The sequence below is a fragment of the Gracilinanus agilis genome, chromosome 1 (genome assembly GCF_016433145.1).
Source record: "Gracilinanus agilis isolate LMUSP501 chromosome 1, AgileGrace, whole genome shotgun sequence".
Classification (NCBI taxonomy): Eukaryota; Metazoa; Chordata; class Mammalia; order Didelphimorphia; family Didelphidae; genus Gracilinanus; species Gracilinanus agilis.
The window spans coordinates 600,330,974-600,355,953 of record NC_058130.1 but is presented as its reverse complement, the minus strand read 5'-3'; the positions used below and the strand labels follow the sequence as shown (position 1 = coordinate 600,355,953).

Below are 24,980 nucleotides of genomic sequence, written 5' to 3'. Positions count from 1 at the left end.
ACCAGTTCAAATCCTGCCTCTGTTACCAGTTAAAATTCATTCCATAATAAAATCAAATGAGGTGTTTATTTCATAGCTACTAAATTTTGAAAGCAAAGTAACTCACAATGCAGTCTTCATATCGAGTTGCTTTACAAAAGCAAACAAATATCTAAGAAGCTTAGGAATCATGGCAAGGATTACAAGGAGAATGTGAAACTGATATGAAGATGTGTCAGTGTTACAAAATATACTAGAATTTTCATTTGAAAATGTAGCACTATTTTATGCTTAACCTTTGATCATCACAAGTTCAATGACATGCCTGAAAACTTGCTTAAAACTCGTCTCACTTAGAATCCTTTATGTAAGATCTTCATTTAACACTGCATTAATGAGTTTTCACTTCATTTAGAACTCATGTAATTCTCTGAAGCAGTATTTTGCCATACACCAAAAAATTCACTCATATTACAGCACCTAACAAACACAGCCTAAGAAAAGAAAAATGAATAGAATACCTCTGAGTCTAGATTATGTGGCAACAGTACCCCGTGGCAAATCTTTTCACCTCTCTGAATTAGTTTCCTCATCTATAAATGGGAATGATAATAGCAACTATCTCGTAAAGGATAAAATAAGATAATGTATATAAAGTACAGGCCTCAAAATATCATATAAATGTTAGCTATTATTATTATTCCTCAAAATAGCTCATAGATATTTTGATGTGAAATATTCGATCTTCTTATATATTACACTTCTGCCCCCATCCCATTCGTACCATCTACTTTGTAATCTAGTGATACTGACCTCCTTGCTGTTCCTCAAATAAGACTCCATGTCCAGACTCTAGACCATTTCACTGAATTGTCTCACATGTTCAGAATGATCTCCTGCTTCTTCTCTGCCTCCTATCTTCCCCACTTTCTTTAAGTGCCAGCTAAATCTCATCTTCTATTGAAAACTTTTTTTCCCTTTTTCTTTAAAATCCTATATCTTCTGTCCTAGACTCTACTGATTCCAAGGCAGAAGAGTGATAAGGACTAGGCACTGGGGTCAAGTGTTACCACGTGCCCGGGGTTACCCAACTAGGATGTGTCTGAGGCCAGATCTAAACCCAGGTTCTCTCATCTCCAGTCCTATTTATTTGTTTATTTATTTTATTATTTTTATTTTTTAAACTCTTACTTTCTGTCTTGGAGTCAATACTGTGTACTGGCTCCAAGGCAGAAGAATGGTAAGGACTAGGCAATAGGGGTCAAGTGACTTGTCCAGAGTCACACAGCTGGGAAGTATCTGAGGCCAGATTTGAATCTAGGACCTCCTGTCTCTAGGCCTGGCTCTCAATCCATTGAACTACCCAGCTACCCCTCTGACTATTTATCCACTGAGTCACCTATCTGTCCCTGGAAACCTTTCTTTATTCCTCTTAATTCCTGCCTTCCCTTTGTTGATTACCTGCAATTTAGCCTGCCTTGAGCTTGTTTGCACATGATTGCTTGCATGTTGTTTCCCCCATTAGAAGACTCCTTTCTTAAGAGCAGGGGCTATATTTAGCCTTTCTTCCTTTTCTCTATATCCCCAGTGCTTAGCACAGTCCCTGGCCCATAATAGGCACGTGATAAATGTTTTTTGACATACAGGAGAGGAAACTAAGAGCTGTGGATCCCAGATCCAGAACCTTTTCTGCACCTTCCAGGAGAACACCTTGGGCTGATGACACTGTTCTCTCTATCTCAGGCAGGTAATGTGGTGACGGGAGAGATGGTAGAGGAGCTTATTCTTTCTGGAGCAGACATCATCAAAGTGGGAATTGGACCAGGTAAGGACTTTTTAGAATGCAGAATGGCCAGGATAGTATGTCAAAAACTAAATTAGGAGAAGGTGGAAGCTAAGGAGGAGATTCCTGGTCCTGGGGAGTGATATCTCATGAGTGAGAAACAGTTCAAGGGAAGCCTGGGATTTCATTGATAGAAAGGTGGATGCTGACCCTGGAGAGTCTCTAAGTGAGTTTGGCCATAATTTGGATACATACTTGTGGTTTCAGAACATGAGTGCAGAAGGAAAGAATGCTGGCTTCCTTGATTCCTCAGCCTATGATCGTCTAAGGATGAAGATGGAGCTTCTGTGGGAAAAAATGTTTTCCTCTTCCCTTGTTAAGTTAAATCAAGAAAAATATTTATTAGGCACCTTTATATGCAAGGATACTTTTAGGCACTTGGGATACAAAGACAGAAAATAAGTGTCTGACCTCAAAAGGTTTATAGTTTGATTGAAAAGGGGAGGGATAAAACGTGTACCTAAAATTGCTGACCCAGAGTAGAATGTGATAGGGACAAAAGAGAGCCAGGAAGAATGTTAGGAGAATTTTAAGGAGAAAGGGATGACTGGAATATTGAAGAGCCTTCCACATAGCTAGTTCAGAACTGAAGTCCACATTTGACTTCATGTCTTGGGCTTTTCCATAGACTCATTTTTCTCTCTTGACACTTAGGGCTGTATTTTTCCAGCCTGTCCCAAGGCATAGACTTCTGACTACTCTTCCTGTGGGTAAGTGGGAGATATCCTCACTCACAAGGGCCAGTTCATGAAAAGCTTTGACCTTGACTTCACTCTCATAACGCATCCTCTGAGTTAACTCTGGAGCTCAGCTGGCAACTTGCTCGGGAAGAGAACCACTAGTCTAATGTCAGGAAGTTTATATGTGGTACTGGCTCTGTAACTTTGCCATAGCTTTCAGAGGTACTTTGGAATTAGCTGGAAAGTACATGAATGAAGTACACAGTTCCAGAGGTACCTGGAATGGCTATGTGGAAAAGTCCTGTGAAGTCAGCTTCGGGAAAATTAAGTTGGATGTATGGATTCCATTCATTCATTCATCACTTATTAAATTCTCATTATATGCCAGGTAATAGGCTAGGTGCTATGGAGATAATAAAAGAAAAATGATTATTCCTGTTCTCCATCTCCCAAGGGGGATGAAACTTATATACTGATAACTAATACAAAATGGGTAGTGATAAGATCATAAGAGGTACAAAGTGCTATAAGAGGTCAGATTTCAAAGATGAGGGAATAGACAAAGTCCTAAGGAGGTCACTTCAGACTGGGAAGACCAAAGAGAAGGCCTCCTGGGGGAGGTGACACTGGGACCATAATCTCAAGGATGTGTAGGCATTCAATAAGCAGTGTTGGAGAGGAGTTGTGTTCTAGGCAAAGTGAACACACCATGAGCAAAGACATGGGACATACTGGTGCAGTGATGAGAAATCTGGGATATATATTTTCATAATTCTCCTTGATCTCCTCACCTCTTTAATTTTGCTTTCAAACATCACAAATGTAGTGCTGGAACGGACCTTAGAGATCACCTAATCCAACTCCCTTATTTCAAAGATGAGGGAACAGAGGCCAAGAGGGGTTGGGTGATTTGCCGATGGTCATTAAGGTTAGAATTAAAATCTAAGAACACTCCTTTATTTTTGATGTCAAGTCGATTTTTTTCAGTCATGTCTGACTCTTCATGAGTCATTTGTGTTTTTCTTGGCAAAGATACTGGAATGGTTTGCTATTTCCTTCTTCAGCTCATTTTTCAGATGAGGAAATTGAGGCAAACAAGGCCACACAGCTAGTAAGCATCTGAGCCAGGATTTGAGCTGATGAAGATGAATCTTCTTGATTCCAGGCCCGATGCTTTATTCACTGCATCACCTAGCTTCCCCTTTTTCTCTATACCTAATCACTATCACTTAAACTCATTTTCAAATCAATGCAACAAGCATTTATGCACCAGGCATTCTGCCAAGTTCTAGGAATATAAAGAAAGACAACAAATTGGTCCATGTTCCCAAAGAGTTCACATACACATAATACTCAAATTTATCTCATATGTACATAGGAGATACATATATATATACATAGATAGATAAGATAGATAGATATATAAATTAGGTATAATCTCAGAGGGAAGACACTAAAATTAAGGAGGGCTGAGAAAGGATTCCAGCAGGAGGGGGTACTTTTGCTGACACTTGAAGGAAACCTGGAAAGCTAAGAGGAAGAGATGAGGAGGAAGAGAATTCCAGGCATGAGGAGGAAGAGGGGAGGGAGCCAGTGAAAATGCACAATCAGCTGAGGATGCCAATGCCACCAGATCAGAGACTGCCTAGAAGGGGAGTGAGAGGTACAAAGATTGGAAAAGGTAGCAAAGAGTCAAGTTATGAAGGGGTTTAAAAGCCAAACAAAAGATTTTATATTTTCTTTTTCTTTTCTGGCACAAGGAAATTTTCCTTACTTAAAAGAAGTGGTAAAATGAGGTAAAAATGAATTCAGATAACGAGTCTAATTGTGGAGGGTCTAGTGGGGCTAAGCTAAGGCAATGGGGCTTTGTGAAATTGATAGTGGGCATTCATTAAAGATTTCTGAGTGGAGAAATCACATGGACAACCACAACTAATGACGTTAATCTAGAGGTAGTGCATCATATAGATTGGGTGAGAGGGAAATAAACTGAAGGTGGGCTGATGGCTAGAAGGCTATTAGCAATAGCCTAGTGGGAGGAGGGAAATATTCTTTCCCTTTCCACAGCCAATAGATCTACCTTTGAAGAAGCAACCTGTAAACAGGCAGAGTCATAGGAACGCAGAATTATTCTTTGTAATAATAAATAGAAGTGATGAATAATAAACAGTGTGTCCTCCTTATCTTTGGTCCCAAGAGGGCAAACAATGAACTATCCAAATAAAACCCAAGCTGATTTGTACTCTCCAAGGAAAGGTAGCCACCTTGGTGGTCTTGGTTGAGGAGGTAGAATGACATCTGAACTTGGATGTGGCACTAAAATCCTACTATGGTGATTTCGTTCAGTGCCAAGCAGCCTTTTTGATTGGGTTATTTCCTCTCTCCCTTTCTCCCCTCTTAACCCGTATTCCCACACAAAGGCTAGAGAGAAAGGAAGGAAGACAGAGATCTGCCTTAAGGGTTTCTGATGTATGTCAGAAGAGAAAATGAGTCTAAGAAATCTAGCTTAGGCATAAGGAAGTATTTCTTGGTTAGTCGCAAGACTTGGCTCTGTCAGCCAGATTAATAATTAAACATTGGGTAAATCACTTAACCTTTCTGGTTCTTGGCTTCTTCAAATGAGGAATGGACTAGATGGTCTCTAAGGTCCCATCCTGCTCTGAAGTAATGATCTTGTGAAAGGATTAGAATAGGTAATCTGGGGGGAAGTTATGAAAAAAAGATCTAGTCCAAAGTTTCTTGAACTTTATTTTTCCTCAATCTGTACTCTACCCTTAGGTGGGGGCTTTTTTTTTTTAATTTAAAACCCTTACTTTCCATCTTGGAATCAATACTGTGTATTGGTTCCAAGGCAGAAGAGCAATCAGGGCTAGGCAATGGCAGTTAAGTGACTTGCCCAGGGTCACACAGCTAGGAAGTGTTTTGGTGTGTACTTCATCATGACTTTCAAGCTGTTTTGTCTGTGTGTCCTAAAGTAGGATCCCTTAACTTTTTTTGGAGCATGAACCCTTCTGGCAATCTGCTGAAGCCTATAGATCCCTTCTTAGAAGCATCTTTTAAATGCATAAAATTAAATTCATAGTATTACAAAGGAAACCAATCATATTGAAATATAGTTATCAAAATGTTTTTTAAAAAGTTTGTGACTCAAGGTTAAAAAATTTTTATCTTAAAGGGACGATAAACCTTTTAAGAGCAGGTATACCCTACAGAGTTAGGTACACAGTAGGTATCTTAAAAATATTTGTGGACTGACTGAATGTCTAACAAACATAATTGGAGCTTCTTTATGAGTTAAATATGTTGGTCTTGGGTGGTTTAAGATCTCTGCCTTTAGGGAAGTCTATACTTAACCAGTAGAATTCCTGTGGTTTCCACAATCCTTTGAGATATGTCAGAAAGACCACTGGGTTAGAATTTTTCAGTCTTCTCTTGGGCTGAGTTCGATGATCCCAGCGGTCCCTCCTAAGGTTTAAGAATCTGATTTCTCAACTGTAGAGTATATTGGATTGGATAATCTCTGAGAATCCTCCAAATATCCTTTTGTTGGGGATCAATCAATAATCAATAAGTTATTAACATTTATAAAGGATGTACTATGTGCCAGGCACTGTGCTAAACACTAGAGATACAAATACAAAAAAGAAAGACAGTTCCTGCCCTCGTGGAGTTTACAATCTAATGATTCAAGACAGTACACAAAAGACAACTGAAAAACTCAAGGTAGGGAGTTAGGTGGAGAGATAGGGTGGGTTGAAGGTGTTTGGCTTGGGGGACATGGTGGAAAAGTTAAAGTCCAAAATGAGTACAACAGGCATTTGAAGGGGGAATGAGATGTCTGTCTCTTCCTTCTTTAATGGGGGGGGGAGGTTGAGGACTTCATGACTTTACCTTCTAGAGGGTCAGAGAGTATTGATGAGATATGAATACTAAGCCTGATTGTCTCTTGCAGGTTGATAACATTTCCTAATCATGAGGTTACTGGGGATATGATGGGGAAATCGAAGAAAACCAAAATGCATGGAGTCAGATAGGAAATGTACATGGGTTTAGGGGAGTAAAAGATGGGGACAGATATTGAGGATATAAGATAATTAATTTAGGATGGTCAGAACTGTCAGCTCCAGCCATTGTGCTTGTTTACTTTCTACTGGGGACACTTCCTTGAGGTCAAGAGGTTCAAATGATGTAAAATTTATATTAATATCTAGACACATGATAACCTAATTTAAAATTAAATCATATTCTCAGCTCACTCTCTAGAGCCCCCATGAAAGATGAGGCTTCTCTAGGAGGCTAAAGTCTTTGTTGTGACTTGACTTGGGCTTTTTGGCCCTACCTTTTTTGGAGGGATGCCCTGACATTCAATCAGTCAACAAACACAAAGAATCTGTGTCAGACACTGTCCTCAGTGCTGGAGATACAAGGACAAAATTGAAATAGCCCCTGCCCTTAAGGAGGTTACAATCTAGTTAATAGAAACAATATATATATATATATATTTTATTGTTGTTGTTCAGTCATTTCAGTCATATCCAACACTTCATGACCCCATTTGGGGTTTTCTTGGCAAAGATACTGGAGAGATTTGTCATTTCCTTCTCAGGGTCACTTTACAGATGAGGAATCTGAGGCAAACAGGGTGAAATGACTTGTCCAGGGTCACACAGCTAGGAAGTGCTTGAGACCAGATTTGACTTCTGGTCTTCCTGACCAAGCCTATCGCTCTATCCACTGCACCACCTAGCTACCCTCAATGTGTGTGTATACATATATATATGGAAAATAGATACAGTTGTAGGGGAAAGCATCAGCAGCTGGGGTTCAGGTGGGGTGGTCGAGAAAGTCTCATGTAGGGGGTAGCATTTGAGCTGATGCTTAAGGAAAACTAGAGATTCCAAAAGACCAGGGTGAAGAAGACATACATTTGCAAGCATGAGGGGCAGCTAATACAAAGCATGGAGATAGGAGATAGGAGATGAAATGCCATGTTAGGAGTCATGGCAAGGCGAATTTGATCAGACTCTAGCATACATGAAGGGGAATACATGCAATAGGGCTAGAAAGGGACTTTGGGGCCAGGGTAGGATGGACTTTAAGTGTCAAATAGAGGAGTCTCTGATGTGGACCAGCAAAATCCTAATGTGAGGGCAATTGGGGAAGGGATGCTACATGGTGGGAGGGGATGTCCCCATTAGGGTCTCCTTGAGCTGCAGTGCTGAGGTGGGGGTGGTTTTTGTTTTCTTCCTGTACTCATCTGGACAAGGGGCTAGAGACTGTTTTATCCGAGTTCCTAAGCTGGTATATGAGAAAGGAGACTAATTCCACATGCCTGGCATTTGCCATTCCATTGACCCAAATGTGAACCTTACTAAGGAGAAGAATTGGCTCTGGGACCCATAATTCTCCTCCCTTCACTCTCTCCCTTTTTATTCAAAGGAAGGCTCACAGTACAGCTTGTGCCTCTCTTCAGGTGAAAGGGGGAGAATTTAGCTCAGGATTAAAGTGATCATCGCAAAGGAAACTGGGCAAAATCCTCTCTAAGCAGAGCTGCTATGGACAGCAAGTCTTGCTGTATCCTGGATGATGAGGTATGGTAGGAAGAGGACCAGAGGAGAAATTAGGGGACCTGAGCTCTATTTTGTCACTTTAATTTATGTGTGTGACCTTGGAGAAATGATTTTTTCTCCCAAAGCCTCAGTTTCTTCATCAATAAAATGGAGATAATAATAGCTATATGTATGTTATAAGTTCACTGTGTAATACACATTTTGAAAACTCTATAGTACTGGGATTGAGTCTTGAATTCAGGTCCCAAATCTGACTCTGATTGGCTATGTTTTTAGTTATTTTAGTCATATCCAACTCATAAACACATTTGGGGTTTTATTGGAAAAAGTATTGGAGTGGTTTGCCATTTCCTCCTCTCGCTTATTTTAAGTGACTTGTCCGGTGTCATCCAGCTAATAAGCACCTGAGGCCAGATTTGAACTTAGGAAGATGAGTCTTCCTGACTTCAGGCCCAGCACTGTCCCCTATACCACCCAGCTACTATACACTGGCTATGTGACCTTGTACACATTATTTAATCTTTCTGGGCTAAAACACAGAAACTAAAGTTTCATCATCTATGGAATGAGGGTATTTGATTAGATGATTGAATAGAGGGAGTGTGATATGATAGGAAAAGCTCCAGCCTTAGAATCAAAGGACTGGGTTCAAATTTTACCTCCTATGCTTATTACCTAGGCAACCTTGGGCAAGGTAATCAGCTTTCTTTGGCTTTTGTTTTCTCATTTGTAAAATAAGAAGGTTGGGCTCAGTAGCCTTTGAGCTTCTGTCCAGCCTTAGAACTATGATCCTGAGATCTAATGTTTATTTTACTTTTAATAATCTGTACTGTACAAATACAAAATATGGTTATAATTTGAAAAATTGCAGGGTGTTCTTACAAGGCTATTTTGATGGATTCACTAAATCCTGAAAGTGTGTGTGTGTGTGTGTGTGTGTGTGTGTGTGTGTGTGTGTGTGTGTGTGTGAGAGAGAGAGAGAGAGAGAGAGAGACAGGCAGACAGACAGACAGACAGAGACAGAGAGACAGAGACAGATAGAGAGGCAGAGGCAGAGACAGAGAGATAGAGACAGAGACAGACAGAGAGAAATATAGAAAAAGGGAAGTTGGGGGGAGGAGAAATGTCCTTTCACTCTCTAGTTTGTGTCATTGAATGTTCCTTAGTGCTCTTCATATTGGGTCTCTTCTCTTGCCAGGCTCTGTGTGTACCACCCGGACCAAGACGGGCGTGGGCTACCCTCAGCTGAGTGCTGTCATTGAGTGTGCCGACTCTGCCCATGGCCTCAAGGGACATATCATCTCTGTAAGTTGGAATTCCAGTCTGGTCATGAGGGTAGGGGTGGGGACGAGGCTAAGAGGATCATGAAGAGAAAAATTGTTTCTCAGCTTAAGGGGAGGCGGGTAGAACACTTGTGTTCCCTGTTCCGTGTCTGCTTCCTCCCTACCTTGAGCCACTTGTGAGACTGAATGTCTGGGGAATGTAGAATAACATCATAACACTAAAAACGTTGCAGCAAAATCTCACTAATGCAGCCTGAAATAGGTGAAAGGTTTTGAACAAGTTAATGAAGAGTCCAAATCATACCATCTCTCAAAAAGAAATGTCTTGCTATAGTACTTTCATATTTTAAAATAAAAGATAAATGGATAATAATTAACTTTGTGATTTTGCACAAATCACTTTAGATCTCTAGGACTCAGTTTCCTTATCTCCAAGTCTTATTGCTTGTACCTTCATGGCATATCTCATATTTATCCCCTTTTTTCCATTTACATGGCCACTGCCTTAGTTCAGGTCCTTTTTGCCTCTCAACTATACTTTTTTTTTTTTTGGTTTCATTTAAACCCTTAGCTTCCACCTCAGGATCAATGCTGTATATTGGTTCCAAGGCAGTAGAGTGGTAAGGGCTAGGCAATGCGGCTAAATGACTCAACCAGGATAACATAGCTAGGAAGTGTCTGAGGCCAGATTTGAACATAGGACCTCCCATCTCTAGGCCTGTCTCTCAGTCCACTGAACCACTTAGTTGCCCCCTCTCAACAATACTCATAATAGCCTCTGAACTGTTTTCCCTGACACTATGGCTTCTACTCTCTCTTCCACACATCTTTCAGAATCATCTCCTCAGTGCACGTCTGAGCATGAAACTTATATACTTTCGATCATCACTGGTTCTCTATTGCCTGGAAGACAAAATACAAACTCTTGAGCCTAGCATTTAAAGACCTTCATTATCTAGATTTCACCTGTTTTTCCATACTGATTTCATATTAATCTGCTTCATGAACTTTGTGTTCCAGTCAAACAGAATTGCTAGTTTTGTTCTTAGAATTTGGTATTCCTTCCTTCTCTTTCCTTTCTTCCTTCTCACAGGCTATCCGCTGTAACTCGAATACTCTCTCCCTCTTAATCTTCACCTTTAAGAATTCCCATCTTCCTTTAAGGCTTAACTGTTACCCCCTTCATGAAATATGCCTTGATTTGCTCCCAGTTATTCATGTATTTGTTCTTTTTCTCTCTCTTCCTCTTCCTCCCGCCTTCCCTTCTTCCTTCACTCTCTCTGTCTCTCTCTCTCTCTACCTGCCATACTATCTGCTTCTCTCACCCTCTTTCACTCTCTCTCACCCTCTCTCCCCTCCCTTTTCCCCTGATTTTTCCTCTCTCTCCTTATCTTTTTCTTTTTCTCTTGTTTTTCCTTCCCCCTCTCCCTGTCTCCCTTTTCTCCTCTGTCCATCTGTCTGTCTATCTATCTGTCTCTTCTCCCTCCATATAACCTTGCATTTACTTATCTGGGTATGTGTTTTATCCACAAATAGACTATAATCTCCTTGAGGGCAGAGATCATTTTGTTTTTATCTTTGTGTCCTCAGAACCTACACAGTGTCTTGCACATAATGGGTATTTAATAAACATTTGTTCATTACAGTTAATTTTAATTGAGTAAAGAATCATTTGTTCCCCACTGCTTACCTATGGCCATACAACTTCTGCTTAATTGTATTCAATTAAGAGGCACTTACTCCCACTTAGAGAAACTTATTCCATTATTGAATAGGCATATTGATTAGGAAAGTCTCTCTTATGTGGAAATGAAATCAGTTTCTTTGTAACTTTTGTCCAGTGAGGCATCTGAGATCTAGTTAATATAAAGAGCAGTTGGTTATGGAATTGGATGACCTGGATCCAACCCCTAATTTCCCTTTATTAGCTATGTAAACCTTGAGAAAATATTCACTCTAAGCTGTCATTTTTAACCTATAAAAAGAACACAATAATACTTCTATCACATCACTGAACAACATGTTGTATGATGAGATATCTATGTGAATTATAAAGTACCATTTAAAATCAGCCATTTTTGTTGATTCCTGTTAAGCATAAGGCATGTTTAGAAGCAGCATAAAACAAGTCTATTCCTTTACACACACACACACACACACACACACACACACACACACACACACATACACACACACGATATCCCTTCAAATAGTTAAACAATGCTCTTATGTCTTCTCTCAGTCTTTTCTTCTTTAAAGTGGCTTTTTCCAGATAAAATATGGTTTCTAGGTCCTTCACAACGTTGCTTTCCTTCTTTTCTCAATTCATTCTGGTTTATCATTGGCCCTTTTACAGGGTGGCAAACACCCATGAACAAATACCATAACCCTTACATGGGTGATCTGACATGTGCAAAGTGCATTAATACATAGCTTTTTGCTGATCAGTATAGTATATTTTTGCCAATGCAAAATCATGTTTCAGTGGTTGCATTACACTTTTGACTTATAGTAAGAATGTAATAAACAAAAATCTGAAAATCATTTTCACTTGGGTGGCTGCCTAGTTCAGATTTCCTTCTTCCTATACTTGTGTAATTCATTGTTTGCACCTAATGTTGAACTTTGCATTTATCCCTGTTGAATTACATCTTGTTGCTTTCTGCTCAGAATTCCATCCTATTGTCAGGGTGCTAACCAGACACACTAGCATTGGGTCCTTTGTCAATTTGATAAATAGGTTCTTCTGTGTTAGTCCCATCCTGCCTCCTTTTTAAAAATTGTATAATATAAAATCAGTAGCAGATCAGTTTGCTGTTTTTGGTTTTTCAGGCTGTCTTCAGGTGGGTTAAGGGAGTTCTGAGAGTTCCTTACTCTTCTATCTTGGCTCCTAGACACAGTAGTCCTTTTCATTTCTTTTCAACAAGAGAGAATTTTATTCAAAGTTTTTCCTTTTCTTTTTTTAAAACCTTTATCTCCTGTTTTAGTATCAATTCCCAGACAAGAAGAGCTGAAAAGGCTGGGCAGTTAGGGCTAAGTGACTTAACTAGGATCACACAGCTAGGAAGTATTTAAGGCCAGATTTGAACCTTAAAAGTTTTTCAGTCAATCAATTATTCAGTGTTTATCAAATTTCTATTATGAGTAATGCCATGGTGAACTCCATAGTGATTTTTTCTGTTTCCTATGTTGCTCTTCATTGGAGAGCATGCTTGAGATCTCAGTGAACATTGAGTTTGAGTGATTACATACCTCCCCTTGTAAGAGATATCTGGTCACTTAACTAGAGTGATCTGGGGCTTTTCCACTAGAGAAGCTCCTTGAGAGCAGGGACCGTTTTTTTTTTTTTTTGCTTTTCTTTCTATTGCCAAGATTTAGAACAGTTCCTGGCACATAATAGGCCCTTAATAAAAGCCTGTTGACTGGCTGACCGGGACTGACCTTCATACTTCCTCCATCCAAGTAGAATGAACACTCTGGATTTTTCCCAGCTTTGGTAATGGATTTTGATAGACTCTGCCATGCTTCTTCGCATGGTGCCCTTATTACCAAACACACACATTTGTGAGACAGCTGTGGCCATAGAACAAAGTGATGCTAACTGGACCACAGAGGAAAGGCACCCATAACCTTGGCCTCATTAGCACTGAGCTAACTAGTCAAGCTAGCTGAGGTTCAAAAGTATCATCACTCCACAGCTACTTTCTATTGTTGTTTCACAATTACATTTCTGTTGCCAATAGTTCTGTATCCACTGGAAACCCATCCGACTTTTTGGTTACTGCCTTTTTGTCCAATTGCCAGCTGTCTCATTTTACACTTTAGTTGCTGAAATAGCACATCTGCTCTATTAAAGTGCAGAAGCAAGCCACAGCAAGGAGTCAGTTGGGCCCAGGGGGCTATGCCTGGGTTAGTGTTTCTGTTTATTGTATCACAGAGAGCTTTTCTTCCATACTTAAAAAATCAGGACTGTTTTCCATTAAAACACAGATCTGCCAAATTTGGGATAAGCCCAGCATATGTCAAGGATATAGAGATTTCCCACCCCCCCTTCCTATATCATTCACTAGAGCAGGCATTCTTCACTTTTGGGGGGGGGCCTGGACCCCTTGGGCAATCTGCTGAAATATGTGAATCTCTTCTTAGAATTATGTTTTTATTTGTTAATAATTTATTTCTTTGTTGATTACATTAAAATTCTCAGCTATCTCTCATCCTCTCTTCCCTCCCAGCACCAAAGAAGGCATCATCTGACCTAAAAAATATATATATATATAAACTATTTCTTAAGTGTTTCTATTTATCATTTCTTTCTCTGGAGATGGACATTCACAGGTTATTTTTCAAATGATATTTATGTTGCTATGTATAATGTTCTCTTGATTCTATCCATTTTACTTTTCATAATTTCATGTAGGCCTTTCTTTGTTTTATATAAAATTAATCTATTCATCATTTCTTATGGTATAGTAAGTAGTATTTCATCACAATTACATGCCGCCATTTGTTCAGACATTCCCCAACTGAAGGGTATACCCTCAATTTCCAGTTCCTTGCCATATAAAGAGGGTTGCTATAAATATTTTAGAACATATGGGTTATTTCCCTTTTTTTCCTGATCACCTTAGGAAATAAATCTAATAATGATATTTCTTGGCCTAAGGATATACAGTATTATTACTCTCTGGGCACAATTCCAAATTGCTCTTCAAAATGGTTGGATTAGTTCACAGTTCCACCAACAATGTACTAGTATCGCCATTTTCCATATCAAGAAACATGTTTTTGAATGCATAAAATTAAGAAAAAACACATAGGATTTCAAAGGGAGACAATTATGAAATACAGTTTTTAAAATATTTTAAACACAAGTTCATACATCTTAGGTTAAAAGATACAGGAGGAAGAGAGATTAGAAGGAGAAAGGGATCTTTGAAAGAATTTAGGACATACTTCTCATTTTAAAGGTGAAGAAACTGAGGTCCAGATAAAATTAAGTGATTACTGTATTGTCATACAGCTAAAAGGTAGCTGAGTCAAACCAAGACTAAGGCTTCTCTAACTCCTATTTTAACATCCTTTCTATTTATATAATATTCCATATTATACTCCATCTATATTTGGCCTTTTAAAAAAATATCATTCAGCCTCTAAAACTCTTAAAATTGATGCTCTTTACATTTATATCTGTCCCATCTCTGTAGTGTAGCCAGCTTTTATTTGGAGTAATAGCTTGAATAATTTAAAAAATATTGTTTAAATTTCATATCGCATCTTTCTGAAGCAGAAGTATTATTTGATTTTTATAATGCATTTTTTTTTACTACAGGAGATCAAGCTCATTAATTTTGTTTTGAGCAAGCTAATATTAATGTCTGGTGTCTTGTAAATTTAATCCAAGAGACTTTAAGATGAAAAGGAAAATCATGTATATTGACCAGGTACAGGAAGAATAATATGAGTTACCTAGATGCTCACAAAAGATAAAATAAAGTAGTAAAACATACCTCTTCATCCATTTACATATAAATACACAAAGTCTGCATAGAAAAACAAAGGAGGTGAACAAGATAACATAATATAAGGGAGCAAATTTGATGTCATAGACATCACACACAGAATTGGTGACTCATAAGTGGGCAACTACATAAATCAACCAGTCTTTAGTAGCTTTTAGAAAGATGTATTTACTAAGTGGGTAGGTGATGCAGTGAATAGTGCTGGGCTTGGAGTCAGAAAGACTCATCTTTCTGAGTTCAAATCAGGCCTCAGACACTTACTAGCTGGGTGACCCTAGGCAAGTCACTTAACCATTTGCCCAAATTCTTGATGTATAAAATGAGCTAGAGAAGGAAGTAGCAAACTACTCCAGTATCTTTGCCAGGAAAACCCCAAACAGAGTCACAAATAGACACAACTGAAACAATTCCACAATAACAGTAATGGCCCATAACTGGACTATGGTTTGGGATATATATCCCTTATTCAAAAGGAACAGGACAGGTAAAAAGGGTTAGGGTGGGAGGAAATAGAGTAGGATTGTATTTAAAGATGATATGTGAATACGAGGAAATTAAGAATGTAGAAGAGAGAATGAAGGAGCAGTTGGAAGAATATCAATCGAGGCAGAAATAGAAGTGATAATGCCATTGGACATGAGACAGAAACAAGACCTAGATAGAAACAGGAAATCAATGAAGTGTTAGGAAACAGATCAAAAATCTGGCAGAGAGGCAGGATAGAGTAATAATGATGGGAACTCTATGATCCCTAAATGTGTGCTACCGTTCTCTGCCAAAACCAGAGCAGCTTAACATTTCCTGATTTGCCTTAATGATAATTTCATCCTTTAAAAGATGGAAAATGAATAAGGTGAAATTCCATTTTGGTTTGGATTCTCACCAACCAGGAGGTAACTGGTAGTTGGCAGTAGGAATAATGGTCTTGGAAAAGAAAAGATTGGTTCATCTTAGAGATGGGAGGAAAGCTCTTGTAGTCTGAAATGAACTGCAAATCTGAGGAGAGCAGATTTCGATGACTTCATATAAAGAGTAGGTCAGCTGGGTAGCTCAGTGGAATGAGAGTCAGGCCTAGAGACAAGAGGTCCTAGGTTCAAACCCGGCCTCAGCCACTTCCCAGCTGTGTGACCCTGGGCAAGTCACTTGACCCCCATTGCCCACCCTTACCAATCTTCCACCTATGAGACAATACACCGAAGTACAAGGGTTTAAAAAAAAAAAAAAGAGTAGGTCAGATCCCATGGGCTAAAATTCTATAAGTGAAGCCAGCCTAGGAGGGATGTAAACTCTCAGAAATAAGTAAAATTCTGAAGATACAAAAATAAATAATTCTGATGAAGAGCAGAAAGGAATATTGCCTAAAAAAGACTCTCATGGATCAGATAAATTGATAAATTATCTTTTACTATGTGCCTACTGTGTTCCAGGCATTGTACTAGGATTGGAGATACAAAGGCAGAAATGGAACAGTGCCTGCCCTCAAGGAGTTTACATTCAGTCAGGGAAACAACATGTATACCTATGAATAAATAAAAATAATGGGGAGGATAGGGAGAGGCTCTACCAGCTACGGAAAGATCTCATGTTAGAAATGACATTTAAATTGAACATTGAAGGAAATTAAGGATTCCTTAGGGCAGCAGAAAGGGAGTGCATATGGGCCATCAATAGACTATGGAAAAAAGACAACTTGGCTGGAACTTAAAATACATGAAACCAGTTATGTGAAATCATACTGAAAAAGTAGGCTGGAGGCAGATTGTGAAGAATTTTAAATGCCCCAAAGAGGGAGTAACTCAAAGTCTTAGTGTAAAAGAACTCAAAAATACGCCAAGAATTATGGGATATGCTGTATTTTATCCTAGAAGGAATAAGGAGGTTCTCTAGGAGGGGAATGGCATTCGTTAGACATATATTTTAGAATTACACTTTGGTAGATGTGTGGAGGATAGAATGGAGAGGAAAGACAGAACTGACAGAGGAACCATTCAGGTGTCTATTTGAGTAGTCCAGGAAAGAAGTGATAAAGTCTTAAATTAAGATAATGGCTATGTGAATGGAGAGAAAGGGACATATATGTAAGAGATGCTTTGGAAATAGAATCACTCAGGCTTAGTGATTGGTGGAATATGGTGGGATAAGTCAAATCAAGACCATGAGCATTAATAAAATATCTCTGTGCCAGGTAAGGGAGAGCAAAGAAGTGAGGATGATTCTGAGATTGAAGACCTGAGTGGCTGGCAAGATGATGGTACTCTCAGTAGAAATAGGGAAATTAGGAAGAAGGGTGGTTTTTAGAGAAAAGATAATTTCTAAATGTTTTATTATTTATTTATTTTGGATTTTATTTTATTGTCATGCAAACACACTTCCATATTGGTCATTATTGTAAGAGCAAACTCCTACATAACCAAAACCCCCAAATAAAACCATAAATACATTGATGTGAAAGACAATTCCAACAATTCTTTCTCTGGAGGTGGATAATATTCTCTGCCATAAGTCTTTCAGCACTGCCCCAGATCGTTGTTTTGCTGAGAGTAGCCAAGTTTTCAGAGATAATCATCATACAATATTGCTGTTTTTGTGTACAACATTCTCCCAGTTCTGCTCATTTCACCCTGCATCAGTTCTTACAGATCTTTCTGGCTTTTCTGAAATCATCCTGCCTATCACTTCTTATAACACAATAGTATTCTATCACCACATATATCACAATTTGTTTAGCTATTACCCAATTGATGGGCATCCCCTCAATTTCCAATTCTTTGCCACTACAAAAAGAGCTACTATAAGTAGTTTTGTACAAGTAGGGCCTTTCCTTCTTTTTATTATTTCTTTGGGATACTGAACCAGTAGTGGCATTACCAGATCAAATGGTATGTACAGTTTTATAGCCTTTTGGGCATAGTTCCAAATTGCCCTACAGAATGGTTGGATCAGTTCACAACTCCACCAACAATGCATTAGTGTCCCAATTTTGCCACATCCACTCCAACAGTTGCTACCTTCCTTTCCTGCTATATTGGCCACTCTGATAGGTTTGAGGTGGTACTTCAACATTGTTTTAATTTGCATTTCTCTAATCAAAAGTGATTTAGAGCATTTTTTCATTAGATTATTGATGGTCTTGCTTTAAATTGTTTGTTCATATCCTTTGACCATTTTTCAATTGGAGAATGGCTTGTATTCTTATAAATTTGATTTAGTTCTTTATAAATTTAAGAAATGAGACCTTTTTAAGAGAAATATACATAAACTATTTGGGAAAATAGACAGAGAAGAAATTCTACCAAATTCTTTTTATGAAACAAATATGGTACTATTACCTAAGCCAGAAAGAAGAAAAACAGAAAAACCAAATTATGGTTTTCATTAATGAATATAGATGCAAAAATTTTAAATAAGATACTAGCAAGGAGACTAGAGCAATAGATCACAAGGATCATTCACTATGACCAGGGGGGATTTTTACCAGGAATGGAAGGTTGGTTTAATATTAGGAAACTATATCAGGATAATTGGCCATATCAATAACCAAATTAACAGAAATCACACAATTCTCTCAATAGATGCAGAAAAACCCTTTGGCAAAATACCACAGACATTCCTATTAAAAACATTATAAAGCATAGGAATAAACAGGTCAATCTTTAAAATGATAAGTAGTATCTAACTAAAACCTTCAGCAAGTATCATTTACAATGTGGATAAGTTAGAAGCTTTCCCAATAAGATTGGAAGTGAAGCAAGGATGCCCATTATCACCACTATTATTTATTATTGTATTAGAAATGCTAGCAAAAAAATAAAGAAAAAGAAATTGAAGGAATTAAAGTGGGCAATGAGGAAACTAAACTATCACCCTTTGCAGATGATATTATTTAAATATTTGATAGAATTCACTTGTGAATACAGCTGGCCCTGGGAATTTTTTTTCTCAAGGAGTCCATTGGTGGTTTGTTCAATTTCTTTGAATGATATGGGATTATTTAAGGATTCTATTTTCCCTTTTATTCATTTGTCATTTTGAATTTTTGTCAATTTTTATCCATTTCACTTAGAGTGTCAGATTTATTGGCATAAAATTGGGCAAAATAGCTCCTAATGATTGCTTTAATTTTCTCTTCATTGGTGGCAAGGTCACCCTTTTAATTTTTGATGCCGATTATTTGATTTTCTTTCTTTTTGTAAACAAATTAACCAACTATCTGTCTATTTCATTTCTTTTTTTCACAAAACCAGCTACTAGTCTTATTTATTAGTTCAATGGTTCTCTTACTTTCAATTTTATTAATTTCTCCTTTAATTTTTAGGATTTCCAATTTAGTCTTTAAATAAGGATTTTAAATTTGTTCTTTTCTAGTTTTTTAAAGTTATATGCCCAATTCATTGATCTGCATTTTCTCTATTTCATTGATGTAAACTTTTAGAGATATAAAATTTCCCCTATTTTGGCTATATCCCATGAATTTTGATAGGTTGTCTCCCCATTGTCATTTTCATTTATAAAATTATTGATTGTTTCTATAATTTGTTCTTTGATCTACTCTTTTTTTAGCATTAGATTATTTAGTTCCAATTAAATTTTGATTGTCTTTTCATGATTCTTTATTGATTATAATTTTATTGCATTATGATCTAAAAAGGATGTATTTATTATTTCTGTTTTACTGCACTTTATTGTAAAGTTTTTATGCCCTAATATATGGTAAATTTTTATGTAGGAGCTATGTACTGCTGAAAAGAAAGTATATTCCCTTCTATTCCCATTCAATTCTCTCCAGCAATCTATTATTTCTAATTTTTCTAAGATTTCATTCACTTCTTTTACTTCTTTCTTAGTTTTTTTTTTTGGCTTAATTTATCTAGATCTGAAAGGGGGAAGTTGAGGTCCCCCACTAGCATAGTTTTACTGTCTATTTCCTCCTGAAGTTCATTTAATTTCTCCTTTAAAAATTTAGAGGCTGTACCATTTGGTGTTTAGTATTGACAATACTTCATTGTTTAAAATACCTTTTAGCAAAATATAATATCTTTCCTTATTTCTTTTAACCAAATCTGTTTTTGCTTTAGCTTAGTCTGAGATCATGATTGCTACTCCTACTATTTTTTTACTTCAGATGATGCATAATAAAAAATTCTGTTCCATCCCCTTAAATTTACTTTGTGTATATCACCCTGACTCAAATGTGTTTCTTATAAACAACATACAGTAGGATTCTGGTTTTTAATCCATTCTGTCATATGCTTCCGTTTTATGGGCAAGTTCATCCTATTCACATTCACAGTTATGATTACCAACTGTGTGTTCCACTCCATCTTATTTTTCCCCCTTTGATCCCACTCTTTTCCTTTTTACTATGTCCCTCCTCACTAGTGTTTTGCTTTTTATTAACCCCCCCACACACACACACACTTCTCCCTCCTATTATTACCTCTCTTCCCTTGTCTTATTCTCCTCCTACTTTTCTATAGTATAGGGTAAGAAAGGATTCTGTACCCTAAAGAGTACGGTTGTTATTCCCTTTCTGAGCCAGTTATGATGAGATTAAGGTTTAAGCATTGCTTGTCACCACTCTCATCCTCCCCTCCACTGTAATAGTTTTTCATGCCTCCTTAGGTGAAATAATTTACCCCATTTCATCTCTCCCTTCCCTTTTCACTCAGTGCAATTGTCTTTTTCATCCCTTGATTCCCATCTCCCTATATCATATAATCCTAATCAATTTACTATCTTCTATGTATACTCCTTCTAACTTCTCTACCTCTGATAAAAAAATTAAGAATTGCAAATATCCTCTTTCCATGTAGGAATATATACAGTTTGACCTTATTGAGTCCCTTAAATTTTCTCTTTCTTATTTGCCTTTTTAAGCTTCTCTTGGGGCTTGTTTTTGGACATCATGTTTTCTGTTTAGGTCTGGTCTTTTCATCAGAAATTTTTGGAAATATTCTATTTTATTGAATGACCATTTTTTCATTTGAAAGAATATATTTCAGTTTTGCTCAAGAAATGACTTTGGGTTGTAAACCTAGATCTTTCACCTTCTGGAATATCATATTCCATGCCTTCTGATCCTTTAATGTGGGGGCTACTAAATATTTTGTAATCTTGACTGTAGCTCCCTAGTATTTGAATTGTTTCTTTCTGGCTGCTTGCAGTATTTTCTCCTTCACTAGGGGGCTCTTGAATTTATCTATTATATTCCTGGGAATTGTCATTTGGGATTTCATTTTGGAGGTGATCTGTGGATTCTTTCAATTTCCATTTTACTCTCTTGTTCAAGAATATCCAGGCAGTTTTCTTTGATAATTTTTTGTATTATAATGTCCAAGCTTTTTTTTTCTTTTTAAATCATGGCTTTCAGGTAGTCCAATAATTCCTAAGTTGTCTCTTCTGGATCTATTTTCCAAGTCACTTTTTTCCCAAAGAGATATTTCATGTTTTCTTCTGTTGTTTTTTTTCATTCTTTTGATTTTGTTTAATCACTTCTTGATTCTCCTGAATTCATTAGCTTCTAGTTGCCCAATTCTAATTTTTAAGAAATGGTTTTCTTCTGTAATTTTTTGAGCCTCCTTCTTCATTTGGTCCATTTCTTCTTGTATTGCTTTCATTTCTCTTCTGCCATTCTTGATATTTGAAATCCTTTTTGAACTCTTATACAATCTGAGTCCAATTCATATTTTTCTTTGAAGCTTTGGGTGTGTTTGCTTTGCTTCCACTGTCCTCTTGTGTGTCTGTGCCTTGCTTTTGCCTTAAAAAATTTCTATAGATGATCTTTTTGATGTTTGCTCATTTCCCAGGCTTTTTCTTGATTTTCACTTTTATTTTAAAGGTAATCTGTGTTCTCTGGGATGATAGGGCACTCTTTTAAACTTCAGTTCTTTTTTTATGCTACCCTCAACCTTATTTCTATGTTTCTGCAAGTTTTCAGTTCTTCCAAGGTGGCATGATGGCCTATAGTCTGGGAGCTTTGAGAGCCACCTTCCACTGCTGATTCAGTCACTCCTTGAGTTTGCTGATAGCTCAAATTCTAGCCTCAGGTTTGGGAGGGGACTTTTGCTCTCACTCTAAGCTTGATCAGGTCAGGCACACTATGGACTGCCTTGTCCTAGGGCTCTGGTAAGTGTTATCTATATCTGGGCTCCCACAAGCCAACATTCTGGGTACTCTTTGTTGGGGATCTGGGCCTAGCTCTGGGTTTACACTGACCAGAGAGCTACAAAGACTGTCTCAAACTGGGATTCAGGTCCTCACTCCAAACTTGGGCTGGGGCTCCTAGCATCACTCTGGACTTACACAGATCAGGTGCAGCACAGGCTGTCTAGGGCTGAAATTCCAGATCTTATTGCAGGTTTGCTGGGAACTTTATGGGGTGTGTGTTGAGTTGCATTACTGTTGGCTTAGGCAGGGTCTTAGGGTCTGGATGTTGGCTTGAACCCAATGTCAGAACCTGGAATAGTATATGTGGGGTGGGGGTGTTGCTGTTGGCTTGCTCTAAACTCCTTGTAGTTCTCCCCTCTCACCCTAAGGACTCAGACTCTCTTTGCCTACCTTTCAAGTTGTTCTCTGCAGAAAGTTGGTTCATTCCATTTCCTTGTTGGTTCTTTCACTCTAGTATTCATTTTGTGGGATTATTTTAAGATTGATTGGAAAGGATTCTCGTGGTGGTTTTGAGCTTCACTGATACTACTCCACTATCTTAGCCCTGCCTTGATGCAATTATTCAATAATGATTTTTAAAAAGCATTTATTAAGCTCTTAATTTAAGTCAGGCACTGTGCTAACTGCTGGAAGTATATGTAGAAAAAGTGAGGCATTTCCTGCTGTTGCTAGTCTCTTCCCTTTAAGATCATATCCTTTAAATACAGAGTAAATGTTATAGTTATTTTCATGCTGACTTCCCTATTAGAATATGAGATCCTTGAAATCAGAGACTCTCTTTTGCCTTTCTGAATATCTTAAGAGCTTAGCACTCTGTTTGGCACATTGTTATTATTGTTTTTTGTTCAGTCATTTTTCAGTCATGTCCATTTGTGTCCCCATTTGCAGCTTTTTTGTGATTTGATATTTCCTTCTCTAGCTCATTTTACATATGAGGAAACTGAGGCAAACAGGGTTAAGTGACTTGCCAGGGTCACTCTGCTAGTACACCTCGGATGCCAGATTTGAACTTCAGAAGATGAGTCTTCCTGATTCCAGGTCCTGCACTCAATCCACTGTGCTACCTAAATGCTTTGTATGACACATAGTAAGAACTTACTAAATGCTGACTGATTTCTTGGAACTTTAATGGAGGGAGACAATACATAAAGGGGAGTGGTGGCCGGAGGAGAGTTTTGATCCAGTGACTCACATGGTTGGTGAATGGAGTCACAGCACAATTGGTTGGCATATTCTTTCCAGGAATTATAGTGGTGCTTTAACTGGGGAGGGGGATTGCATTTGCATCCAGTGGCATGGCAGAAAGATGACCAGAATAGAGCGTGTTGAGTTCTGCTATGGCTCAGTGAACTCTTGTTGATCCAGAGTGGAGTCCCATATTAATAAAGACCAGTTTAGACAGTAAAATGACATTCAGAAGATGGAAACAAGGCCAAGTGACATGAGCTAACTGATTCGGTGTTCAGGAGTGATTTGATCTTGTAAGAATAACATCATGTATGCTAAATCTCAGAGCAACCTAAAGGGGAAGAAAAAAGCTGAGGACAGCAAAAAGTTAATAACAATATTGGAGAAGAGGGGAGGATCAAAATGGAAATAGGTTGAACCAGTATGCAGGAAGGCAATAAGCATTTATATAGCATGCTAGGCACTCTCCTAAGTACTTTGCAATATCTCATTTAATTCTCACAACAACTCTGCAAGGTGTTATCATCACATTTTAAAGCTGAGGAAAGGAAGGCAAGCTGCAGTTAAGTGACTTGCCCAGGTAACCCAGCTAACCAGTATCTGAGGCTGGATTTGAATTCTCATCTTCATGACTTCAGGGCCAGTGCTCTACCCAAGATATACCATCTAGCTTCCCCAGGGACAAAACTGATGTTTATAGAAAGCAGAACCCCCAATTCTTCCTCACTTTTTATTTCCTCTGGCAAGAAAAATGTCTCTGACCTGGGGAAGACAAAACAAAAAATGACTAAGAGAGATTTGATACCCAAGATAAGTGGGGAGACAATGCTTTGTTGCTCTTATTAAGTTCAAATCACCAGGGTCAGATGAACCACATGCCCATGGTAATGGAAGAATGGGTGGATGTGATTGCTGAGCTAACGCAGTGTCCTTTGAAAAATTGGGAAGAGCAGAAGAGATGTCACAGGACTGCAGTTGAAAAACTTTAAGTCAATGTCCTTGACTTCGCTTTCTTGCAAAATTTAAAAAAAAAACGTAACTAACTGCTCTTAGTCCCAATTTTGGAGTCATAGATCATAGCTTCTAATCCTGTCTGTGATTCCAGTAACTATCCCACCTGGGTCTCAGTTTCCTCAAATGTAAAATGAGAGGGTTGAACCAAAAGACATTTAAGGTCCTGTCCAGCTAGGGGTATGCTGGAGCCAGCTCATTCCATCTCATTAAAGTTCTCTAAACACCCAGGAAGTTCTCAAATGCTACAAATGAGGAAGTGATTTATCATTTGATGATTGTGTAGATGCTGTCTACAAAGTGATAAAAAATGCTAATAATGCAGATCAAAAGGGCAGCTGGGTGGCTCAATGGATTAAGAGTCAGACCCACAGATGGGAGTTCCTGGGTTCAAATTTGGCCTCAGACACTTCCTGACTATGTGACCCTGGGCAAATCACTTAACCCCTGTTGCCTAGCCCTTAAGGTTTAAAAAAATAATTATAGTGCAGATCCTTTTAAGGGGATGATTAGTAAATGTCTGGAAAATGAAATGGCCATCACAAAAAGCCAGCATGGTGTCACTATGACCGCCTCCTCCTTCTCCTCCTCATCCTTCTACCTCTCATTCTTCTCCTACTTCTCTCCCTTCTCCTTATCCTGTCTTCTTCCTCTTCTTCTTCCTCTTCTTCTTCCTCTTCTTCTTCCTCTTCTTCTTCCTCTTCTTCTTCCTCTTCCTCTTCCTCTTCCTCTTCCTCTTC

The 24,980-nt window shown here is 38.2% G+C and overlaps 1 protein-coding gene across 2 annotated transcripts in view; it reads left to right on the top strand.

The window, feature by feature from the left end:
* The window catches only part of GMPR (guanosine monophosphate reductase), a 93,857-nt gene that overhangs the window by 46,293 nt on the left and 22,584 nt on the right, over nt 1–24,980 (top strand). For both annotated transcript variants that reach the window (XM_044667609.1, XM_044667601.1), the window contains 2 exons: nt 1,723–1,804; nt 9,271–9,377. In XM_044667609.1, coding sequence (XP_044523544.1) covers nt 1,723–1,804; nt 9,271–9,377 — 189 coding nt within the window. The remainder of the gene's footprint in view (nt 1–1,722; nt 1,805–9,270; nt 9,378–24,980) is intronic.